Genomic DNA, 11,191 nt, shown 5'->3' on the forward strand with positions numbered 1-11,191 from the left:
GGGAGGCGAGGGAGATTGTCAGGTCGAGTAGGCCAGAGGGAGAGGACCTAGAACCTCATCCCCCAGTGTCCCCTCTAGGTCTGCAGTGCGAGTAAAAACCGCCCCTGAAATTCACCAATAATACTGACCTGACCCTTCCGGCCTTCCCAGGACTTCAAAAGAACTGGAAGGAAATACACAGGCAGCTAACACGGAGAGCTTTCTGTGTGCCAGACACTCCTCTGCATGCACTTGCATGCATTAAATCATTTGATTCTGACAAAACCCCTAGGACGTAGGTATTACGAATTAATTCCTTCATTTATTCATTCAGGAAATCTTTATTGAGTATCTACTATGCACCAGGAACTGTTCCATAGTTGTATTTCCATTTTACATATGAGGACACTGAGACACAGAGAGTCTAGGTAGCTTGTCCAAAATCACAGAGACAGTAAGTGCCAGAGTCTGGGTTCTTAACCACTAGACTATCCTGCCTGGGCGTGGAGGGTATGGGTTCGGGGACGTCAAGGTGGAGCAGTCAGGGTTCAGAGAAAAGTAGCCGGGAGGCATCCCTGTAAGCCACAGCCTTGCTCAACCTGGGTGGGGGGCCTGGGAGGAAAAGGTAAAGATCGGCTGGAAAGTCTCCTCTGCTGGGCCAGGATGGAAAGGGTTTGATGGGAAGGGTGTCTGTCCATGGCTCTGGTGCTGAAAGCTCCCCAGAAACCGCCAGAGTCAGTGGCAAACGCTGGGAGTGCGATGCCTGTGGTAGGTTTGGGGGGTTGGAGTTAAGCAAAGCCTGATCTCCACCCTGGAGGAATTCCTGGCCCTGAAGGGAGCCAGCCATACCCACAGCATCTGGACAGTGAACACTCTCAACAGAGAGGAGAAGCCCCAGCAAAGTAGCCACCAGCACACTTAGGCAGAGAGGGAAGACTCCCCATGTGGGTGGTGAGGATGGGCAAGAGCCACTGGTGCGGCAGAAGGAACAGCAGGCCCTAAGAGGGACGGCAGGAGGTGGAGACCACAGGAGAAACACGGAGCCCTCCACCAGGGTCTGGGTGGACGTGTGGGGCAGATGCCCGGAGTGTGTCAAGGGGGCTGGACAGGGAAGGGACAGAACTTGAGTAGGGATGACAGAGTGGACTGGAAAAGGGGAGAAAATCATTTGTAAAATCTTGAAAAGCGGTCCAAGTGTTGGTACCCCGTGTGTCCCAGAAGAGAACAGCAGAAGGTATAAATATTGAGCAGGTTGCACATGGGAGATCAGGAGCCCAGAGAGGCTGCATCCTTGAGCCCGATGTGGTGAGGGTCTTCTGGTTGTTGCATGGGGGAAAGTCTGAAGCTTCTAAAGCTCAGGGTCGGGTCTTGAGGGAGAGGCAAAGCAAAGCAGAGCAGATTAAAACAGAGTCCCTCATGATGGGTGAGGGGCCAGCAAGCAGCATGGAGTGTGGGGAGAGCACCGAGAGGCAGCACCTCCCTCAGCCTTGGCTTGTGTGGCAGGGAAGGCCACATAGAGGACGTGGGCTCTCTGCTGAGTCCTGAAGGACAAGCTGGAGTCAGCCAAGGGGCAGGAGGGGTGGGCATCACAGGCAAAGGGTGGGGCATGGGCAAAGATGGGGCATTCTAGGAACTGCAGCAGGGTGGCACAGCCCACGGGAAGGGGAGTGGAGCCTGAAAACAATGCTGGAGAGGTAAGTTGAAGACAGACCAGGAAGCAGCAGCAGCTACCCTGCCTTGAGCCCTGTGTGCACCAGGCCAATACTAAACATACACTGTCTCATTTCATTTTGAAAGGCTGTGCAGGCTGTGCTGGGTAGTTTGGACTTTATACTGAGGGCAATTGGCTGCCTTTGCAGGGCTCTCAGTAGGGGAGAGGCACTGTAGGCAGGGAGACCAGTCCAGGAGAGAGGAGGGGGGCTCCAGACTACTCGAGGGTAGTAATCGGGATCAATAAAAATCTAAGCGCAGTTGTGAGCTGGAACAAACAAGCTTGAGGCCAGAGGGGATGCCAGGGGAAAGGCAAGAGGCGAGGAGGACACCCAGTTCTCTGCTAGGAGATGCGAAGATGGAGATTCCACTCAGAGAGGGAACGTTAGGAAGCAGGAGAATGGGGGTGCTGAGCACTTAGAACCCTGAGCCCAGAGCACAAGAGCAGTGGTGGGACTGAGGAAGAGTGCCTGGGTGGCCAGGGGTCTCAAGGGAGCCTCCCTTTCCAGAGAGTACCCAGAAACAGCTGAGCCATCCCACTGGGGAGGAGGAGCACCCAAAGGGGTCCAAAGTATATATGCTGGACTTGGAGCTGAAGATATTGGGTGGCCTATGACCTAGTCCGAGCAAGTGGTGACAAAGTGGTCACCCTGAGTGACAGCTTGGGGGAGGTGAGAAGGTGACAGGAGACATTCGGGGAAAGAGAAGGGTCCGGACTAGTGTTCCCATGACATGCTGGGCACTCATGGGACATCTGGGAGTGGGGGGAGGGGTGCAGGTGGAAGTCATTTAGTCAAAGTCCCTTAAGGGCATGCCATTCGTGCTGAACCCCACCTGTCCCATGATCTTGGAAAACAGTGCAAATCAATCCCAGAACTTTTGCCCAAAACCTTTAATGCTATAAAATGAATATCGGGCCGGCCCGTGGCTCACTCGGGAGAGTGCGGTGCTGATAACACCAAGGCCCCGGGTTCGGATCCCATATACGGATGGCCGGTTCGCTCACTGGCTGAGCGTGGTGCTGCCAACACCAAGTCAAGGGTTAAGATCCCCTTACCGGTCATCTTTAAAAAAAAAAAAAAAAAAAATGAATATCAATTGCATAAGTAATGTGTTAATTTTTTTTTTCAAAGCTACAGCATTAAAGCTGAAGAAAAATCTACCCCCTCCCGATCCTAGCACCCTCATCCCTTTCCCAGGAGACTCCTCTTGTGAACCTAGAGGGTGTCTTCTCGTCTTTTTTAAAGTAATTTTATAGACACCCATATTACCCATAATAGATTCTTGTTTTAGATCACAGCATTCTCTCTCCCCAAGCCCAGACTCAGCCTCAGGATACTTCTCAACACAACTCTCGAGGCAATTAGCATCCATCTCATCAGAATCAGAATAAGAGAGGACACCTACTTGCCCTCCCTGATTTCAGGAGTGAGAGTCCTCCCAGAAGTCAGCAGGACCGGGCACAAGCTGCCTTTGGTGGTAAAAAGTCACAGCCCTGGAAACTACGCAGTGGCTGGCACTATGCAGATGCCCCTGGCTCCCTTGACAAACATTATTATGCCACTTTAGGACTAGGCACTGAGTCAGGAAGGGAGGTGGCCCAGCTGAGGGTGAGGTGGGACAGGTGGTCCTCTTACCAGTCAAAATAATTCCTCGTGTTTCTGTGCAGCACAACACATTTCTGTCTCTCCTGGCCCATGTGAACCCCCTCAGGTGCTGTAAGATAAATGAGGCAGCTGCCATTATTTCCGATGCCTTGACCAGAGGTCACATAGCTCGCCCCAGGTCACACAGCAGTTAGGCGCAGGGGTGGAACTGAACTGGGGACACCCTGGAAGCCAACCCAGGACCCTTTCTCCATCTGCAGTCCCTGCTGAGGCTCCACCCATGCCTTCTCCAGAAGCACAGGAGACTGAGGCAGCCCTGGACAAGGAGAATCAAGTGGACACAGGGGCCGAGGAGACAGGGGCTCTAGCCCCTTCTCAGCAGAAGTCCTGGCTGGTGCGGCATGTCTCTCTGCTGCTACGGCGGGACCGGCAGGCCCAGAAGGCCGGGCAGCTCTTCTCAGGGCTCCTGGCCCTCAACGTGTTGTTCCTGGGCGGGGCCTTCATCTGCAGCATGATTTTCAACAAGGTGGCTGTCACTCTGGGTGACGTGTGGATCCTGCTGGCCGTGCTGAAGGTCCTCTCCCTGCTCTGGCTCCTCTACTATGTAGCCGGCACCACCCGCCGGCCACACGCCGTGCTCCATCGGGACCCTCATGCGGGACCCATTTGGGTGCGGGGTGAGTGTTGGGGGCTGGGGGGATGGAGAGGGATGGGGAGGGAGGGCCGGCTCTGGGGGAGGTGCCAACACCCGCCTGGCCTGGCCAGGCTCCCTCGTGCTCTTTGGCAGTTGCTTCATCTGCCTTAACGTCTTCCGCATGGGCTACAGCATGAGCTACAACTGCTGCAAGCTGCAGATCGAGCTTGTCTTCCCTGCCATCGAGATGGTCTTCATCGGCATCCAGGTGACAGGCCTTTCCCCACCCCATGCTACCGGGACACACCACACCTACCCATGCTGCATGTGCATACACACGCTCCTACCTATACCCATAAACAGCCCCAGATTCCCACCTACCCCCCACATAGCTCAGCCCCCCGCACAAATGCCCACATCCACACATACCTACACATGCCTGCGTCCACTCACCTGTAAATACATCTGCCTGTACATACTGCATGTGCCTAAATATACACTCCCAGATACACAAGCGTCCTCTAATGATAGGAATATCTGACTCTTTCGTGAGCTTCTGTTATGCACCAGCCATCATGCTGGATGTTGCATTTACATCACCTACTTTTTTATTTTTATTTTTTGGCAGCTGGCCAGTATGGGATCTGAACCCCTAACCTTGGTGTTATAACACTGCACTCTAACCAGCTGAGCTACCTGGCCAGCCCTCCATCTCCTTCTTTATTTCCCCCAACAAGTAGGCATTTCCCCAAGCGTGGGCATTTTGGCCCCTTCTCAGAGCTGAGGTGACTAAGGCTCAGAGATGTTTTGCCACTGGCTTCAAACCCAGGATTGTGACCCAGGCTTCCTCACTATGTGTTCCATCATAAACACACACAAGCAACTGGGCCACACAAGCCATGATCCCACCACCCCCAGACCAGCCCCTGGGCTCAAGGCCCTGTCTCTTTCAGACCTGGGTGCTCCAGAGACACTGTAAGGACTGTGTTCAGGTCCAGACCAACTTCACTAGGTAAGACCTCCTCTCCCCCTACAGATCCTCCTGGGCTCTCTGTTCCCCCAACAGCTTCCCTGGACCGAGTGGCCCTGGGGCTATGGGTTAGTCTAGGATGCATCCCTGGTGGCCCCTAGGGCTGCCTCTCCTAAAAACCTAAAGCCAGATGGGGTCTGGCGTCGGAAGTGAGTGGTCACCCCAACAGCCATTTCTGGGAGGGTCGGGGAGCCGGCCGGGCACCCTGGGAGCCGGCCAGGCTGTGTGAGCAGAGAGTGGCACTTCCTCCAGGTGTGGACTGATGCTGACCCTGGCCACAAACATGCTGCTATGGGTTCTGGCCATCAGCAATGATTCCATGCATGAAGAGATCAAGGCTGAGCTCGGCGCCCTTGTGGAAAATTTCTCAGGTACAGAGAGGAGACCAGAACCTCCTTCCTCCCAAACACACACACAGTACACTACACTCCCTCAAACAGGTGAGACTCAGTGCGTCTATAGAGTTGGAAGCAAACTCTAGAGGCCAGAACATGATTAAACAGAACACTGAAGTTTGCCAGTGGTAGCCATCCTGCGCCATCAGGTGCCCGTACCTGCGACCACACTCCAGGCACCCATCTGGCCATCAGCAAGCTGGCCACTAATCCTGGCTGAGGTAGTCACTGATAGGTCCTTCAGGTATGCACTCCATTCATGGTATTTGCATTTTACTTGCGAGGAATTAAAGAGCCTTCAGGGCTGAAAGGCATGTCTTTCTAATACAATCTTAGGTACCCTGACACGTAAGGAGGGACAGAAGATTAAGCAGAAAAACTCCCAGGGTTGTCTGATGTGCTCAAGCCCCAACTGTACAGTCTGCCCCTTGGAGGCTGTATCCCTTAAACCTATGTGGGAACATTGCTATCCGTGGGATTCAGCCACACCTGTGTGTATACAACCCCCAGCCCCCCAAGTGTCATCACCATCATGATCTGCATGCAGCCAAGCCCCCCCAGCACACTCTGCACGTACACCCCCATTGCATAAATCATGGCACACCTGTGTACTGTGGCACTCTTTATATTCTGTTTACATTTTTTCAGAAAAGCTGTGCAAAGAGAATTTTGGGCAAGAAACATCATGGATTTTTTGACTATAAAAAATTCATTGGTTGGAGTGCAGTGTTATGAAACCAAGGTCAAGGGTTCAGATCCCCATACCCACCAGCCACCAAAACCACCTCCCAATTCAAACATACAGATGAGGAGAACAGGATATACCCATCAACTAGATGTAATAATTATTAACATTTGCCATAGTTTTTTTTTTTTTTCTTTTGCTGAAGTACGTAAAGTAAATTACAGAAATCATGGTATTTCATCTCAAAACACCTCAGTATGCATCTCTTTAAAAATAGGTGTAAGGGCTGGCCCGTGACTCACTCGGGAGAGTGTGGTGCTGATAACACCAAGGCCACGGGTTCGGATCCTATGTAGGGATGGCCGGTTAGCTCACTTCAGAGAGCGTGGTGCTGGGGCCGGCCTGTGGCTTACTCGGGAGAGTGCGGTGCTGATAACACCAAGGCCACGGGATCAGATCCCATATAGGGATGGCCAGTTTGCTCACTGGCTGAGCGTGGTGCTGACAACACCAAGTCAAGGGTTAAGATCCCCTTACCGGTCATCTTTTAAAGAAAAAAAAGAGAGAGAGAGAGAGAGAGCGTGGTGCTGACACCACCAAGCCAAGGGTTAAGGTTCCCTTACCAGTCATCTTTTAAAAAATAATAATAATAAAAATAAAAATGAAAAATAAAAACAGGTGTATTTCCCTACATTAGCACAATACTATTATAATTGCTAATAAAATTCTTTAACATCATCCCATCGTCTATATCAATCTATATTCTACTTTCTCCAATTAGCCCATGAAATGACTTTTACAAATGATTTGTTCAAACACACCATGCATTTGGTTGTTAAGCCTCTTAAGTCTCTTTTTTCCAAATGACATTAAAATGTATCAGGTTGCTTCTTAGTGGTGGCATTTGACTTGTCCTCCTCTCCCCTGCTTTTCCTAGAAAGTGGAAGTATGTTCTAAAGTCTTAATTAGATCCAGATTAGGCATTTGGGCACCAGCATTTCCCAGGTGGTGCTGTGAGGCCGATCGCTGGGTTCAGAGCTAGCAGCCAGATCCCCCGCTGTAAGGGTACAGTTTTGCCCTTATTCTCCGGAAGTAATTTGGGGATTTTTTTGTTTTTTTTTTTTAAAGATGACCGGTACGGGGATCTTAACCCTTGGCTTGGTGTCGCCCATACCGCGCTCAGCCAGTGAGCGCACCGGCCATCCCTATATGGGATCCGAACCCGCGGCGGGAGCGCCACTGCACTCCCGAGTGCGCCTCGGGGTCGGCCCTCCGGAAGTAATTTGTGCAGGTGACATTAGGCACTAGAGACAGCATGTTGTAAATGTCTTGAATCCCTTGAAAAAGAATTACCAACCTATGATTTCTGATTTCTATGTCTGGGCCTCAGTTTCCACGTTTGTAAAATAAGCAGCTGCCTGGGTCCCTTCCACCTCCGGCATGTTCCAGGAGGGGAATGGGAGTAATTTGTGCAGCCGGTTTCCTCAGAGAGGGGCCCATCTGAATGTCCGTCCCCTCCTGCTCTGCCCCCTCCCAGGCAAGGAGACCAACACCTGTCTGTGTCTCAATGCCACGGCGTGCAAGGTCTTCCGTAAGGGCTTCCTGATGCTCTACCCCTTCAGCACCGAGTACTGCCTCATCTCCTGTGCCATGCTCTTCGTCATGTGGAAGAACGTGGGCCGCCGCCTGGCACCCCACATGGGTGCCCACCCCGCCACCCTGCCTTTCCGCCTGCACGGGGCCATCTTTGGGCCACTGCTGGGCCTGCTGGTGCTGGTGGCAGGCGTGTGCACCTTCGTGCTCTTCCAGATCCAGGCGAGTGGCCCCACCATCGCACACCAGTACTTCACCCTCTACTACTCTTTCCATGTGGCCGTGCTGCCTGCCATGAGCCTGGCATGCCTGGTGGGCACAGCCATCCATGGGCTGGAGGAGCGTGAGCTGGACACAGTCAAGAACCCCACCCGCAGCTTGGACGTGGTGCTGCTGATGGGCGCCGCCCTGGGGCAGATTGGTATTTCCTACTTCTCCATCGTGGCCATCGTGGCCACCCGCCCAGACGAGCAGCTCAACCACCTGATGCTGGCCTACTCACTGCTGCTTATTCTGCAGCACATTGCCCAGAACCTCTTCATCATTGAGGGGTTGCATCGACGCCCGCTCTGGGAGGCAGCTCCCCAGGACGGAGCGGAGAAGCAGGAGGCCACGCCTCCCCACAGGGGCTCCCTGCTGGAGCTGGGCCACGGCCTGCATCGGGCCTCGCTGGCCTACATCCAGTCCTACAGCCGTCTCAACTGGAAGCGGCGGGTGCTCAAGGAGATCGCACTCTTCCTCATCCTCTGCAATATCACAGTGAGTGGCTGGGCCGGGAGGTGTGGGGAGGGGTGCTGGCTAGGCCACCTCAGAAAGCCTCACTCAGGAGGGGATGGATCAAGGCCACATGCCTCTTACCAACTAGCTTGACGCTGCTTGAGAACAGGGAGTGCCCCCCGCCCCAGCTCCCTGCAAGGTGCCTGGCATGAATCTATGTGCCAAGCACATAGATAAGTGCTCCTTATGAACAAACATGTCAGATTTCCACTCTCCAGAAGCTTACTGTCTAGCTCGGAAGACACTGGGGGACCAGTTAGAGAATTACCACTGAATTCATCATCCACCGAATGAATTCAGACAAAGGAAGAGATCAGAAAGTGCCTGATTTTCGGGCCGGCCCGTGGCTCACTCGGGAGAGTGCGGTGCTGATAACACCAAGGCCCCGGGTTCGGATCCCATATACGGATGGCCGGTTCGCTCCCTGGCTGAGTGTGGTGCTGACAACACCAAGTCAAGGGTTAAGATCCCCTTACCGGTCATCTTTTAAAAAAAAAAAAAAAAAAAAAAAGAAAGTGCCTGATTTTCTAAGGGCTCCCTAATGGAAGATGTTGACAATGATTGCCCAGCTTCTGGTAGCTGCTAAGTCCCAGGTCCACCTCTCCATGCCATATCTCTGCACCTCCTTGAATCATCACAGGAACCATATGCAGCAGGCACTATTACTGGTCCCATTTGACAGATGAGGAAACTGAGGCCTAGGTTGTTTGTCCTGCCCAAGGTCCCACAGCCTGTAAGTAGCAGTGCTGGGACAACTCAGGGTGTTTGACGTCAAATCCCTAATGCACTAAAAACACACCACAAATGGGAAACCTCTGGCCCAGGTGGAGAATAAGTAATAAATTGGCTCTAAAGTACATTAGGGGCCAGCCCGTGGCTCACTCGGGAGAGTGCGGTGCTGATAACACCAAGGCCCCGGGTTCGGATCCCATATACGGATGGCCGGTTCGCTCACTGGCTGAGCGTGGTGCTGACAACACCAAGTCAAGGGTTAAGATCCCCTTACCGGTCATCTTTAAAAAAAAAAAAAAAAAAAAAGTACATTAGGAGCTCAGTGAAGAAAGTGTGGGCCTGGATGGCCAAAGGAAGCCTTCGTGAAAGTTTGATGTGGGCCTTGAGGAAGGGGTAGAATTTGGACAGGAAGGCGGGAGGGTTAGGGGTGGGGGGAGGTAATCCTAACCAGCGGAAGAGTAAAGCCTGAGCTCAGGGCACAAGGGCACCCAGCTTGACAGAGCAGGTGCACGCTGGGAATTCCTGCTGCATACCATGTGCGGGGACAGCCTGGGGTTTATGAAACATCTGGAGTTCAGGCTGGCCCCAGGCAAGCCAAGGAGGCTGAGGCCTTGTGTGGCATGGGGGAGGAAAGCCCAAGGGTTAAGGGATGATGGGGAAGATGACAGGGTGGGGCAGTGCTGGAGGAGCTGCGGCTTCCGGGGCCTGCCCACCCAGAGCTGAGCCCCTGTCCCCAACACCTTCCTCTCATGTCCCCAGCTCTGGATGATGCACGCGTTTGGCATACACCCGGAGTTCGAGAATGGGCTGGAAAAGGATTTCTACGGCTACCAGACGTGGTTCACCATTGTCAACTTTGGCCTGCCTCTGGGGGTCTTCTACCGCATGCACTCTGTCGGGGGACTGGTGGAGGTCTACTTGGGGGCCTGAGGCTGCCTAGGGAACCCACCCCAGCAGAACCCTGAAGTACCAAGGCAGGGGAGAAGGCAGCCCAGAGTCTCTGAGCAGATGCTTTATTCCAGGAGATCCAGAGACCAGCCTGGGTTTCCCAAAGCCTCCCCCTCCCCAGAACCTCATTGAGGTGGGGGGCACTGCCTGCAGCCCAAGATCAAGGGCAGGGGCCTGGACACAGAGATTCTGAGGACCATGCCCATGCCTGAGGACATGCCTGCCCCCTGCCTTGCCACTGGAATCAGTGCAGCCAAGGGTGCGCCCTAGGAAGCTGGTGGGGAGCCCCTCACAGCTACTGTCTGGAAGGGTTAGACCTGAACAACTGAGTCTGGGAGTTTGGAGAGGATCCCACTCCCATCCAGCCAGGCCTCAGGGGCCCGCTTCCTGCCATGGAAAGGGCGCATTGTCAAGCTTGGCCCAAGACATTCTGGAAGCTCAGACCTTGGAGCTCAGAGCTCAGCAGGCAGCCCTGCCTCTCCTTCCCTGCAGCCCCTGTCTCCTAATGAGCTCATTAATTAGCTGCCAGGCAGGGCTCAACAGCCCTCTCTTGCTGCCATAAACCCCATTTGTTTGTTTGATCGATTTCATTTGGGCTTTGTGGTATTTGTTCCCAGAGACAGAGCTGCCACTCCAGGTGTGGTGGGAAGAGACAGTCCTCGTGGGCAGGGCTGTGGGGCTGGGACAGTCCTGTTCCTGGGCCAGGAGGGGGTCTAAGTCAGTCCTTCCCTTGTCTGGTCCACAAGAGGAGTGGGAAGACATGGGCTGGAGCTCGTGTATCCCCTACCCCCACCTCTCGCCAGCACACCCTCTCCTTGGGACAGAGCCCCAGGTGACTTGCTGCAGCTGGCTTACTACGGGGGCTGTGGCCTCTGGCTGCCCCATTCCCAGGCCTGCCTGATCCTCTGAGCCATCGGGTGGAGCAGGAAGGGAAGAAAAAAGGCGGGCACCAGCAGCCCACCCACCTCCCTGAGCCTAATGCAAACAGCAGACTGGGCCCGGGGGAGGCCCAGGGAGGACAGCCCTGGCCAGGCAGGGGAGGCTGCCCTCCTCGGGACACCCCTCCCATGAAGAAGCACTGGCAAGCACAAGGTGCCACCC

At 53.9% G+C, this 11,191-nt stretch overlaps 1 protein-coding gene across 1 annotated transcript; it reads left to right on the plus strand.

Moving 5' to 3' along the window:
- The first annotated feature begins 656 nt into the window (after nt 1-656).
- OTOP3 (otopetrin 3) lies at nt 657-10,072 on the plus strand. The gene is given in 8 exon segments (XM_063080375.1): nt 657-747; nt 3,484-3,533; nt 3,535-3,973; nt 4,062-4,198; nt 4,884-4,942; nt 5,213-5,331; nt 7,578-8,392; nt 9,902-10,072. Coding segments are annotated over 8 exon segments (1,881 nt in total).
- The last annotated feature ends 1,119 nt before the right edge of the window (nt 10,073-11,191 follow it).

This window comes from Cynocephalus volans, chromosome 16, assembly GCF_027409185.1.
Source record: "Cynocephalus volans isolate mCynVol1 chromosome 16, mCynVol1.pri, whole genome shotgun sequence".
Taxonomy (NCBI): domain Eukaryota; kingdom Metazoa; phylum Chordata; class Mammalia; order Dermoptera; family Cynocephalidae; genus Cynocephalus; species Cynocephalus volans.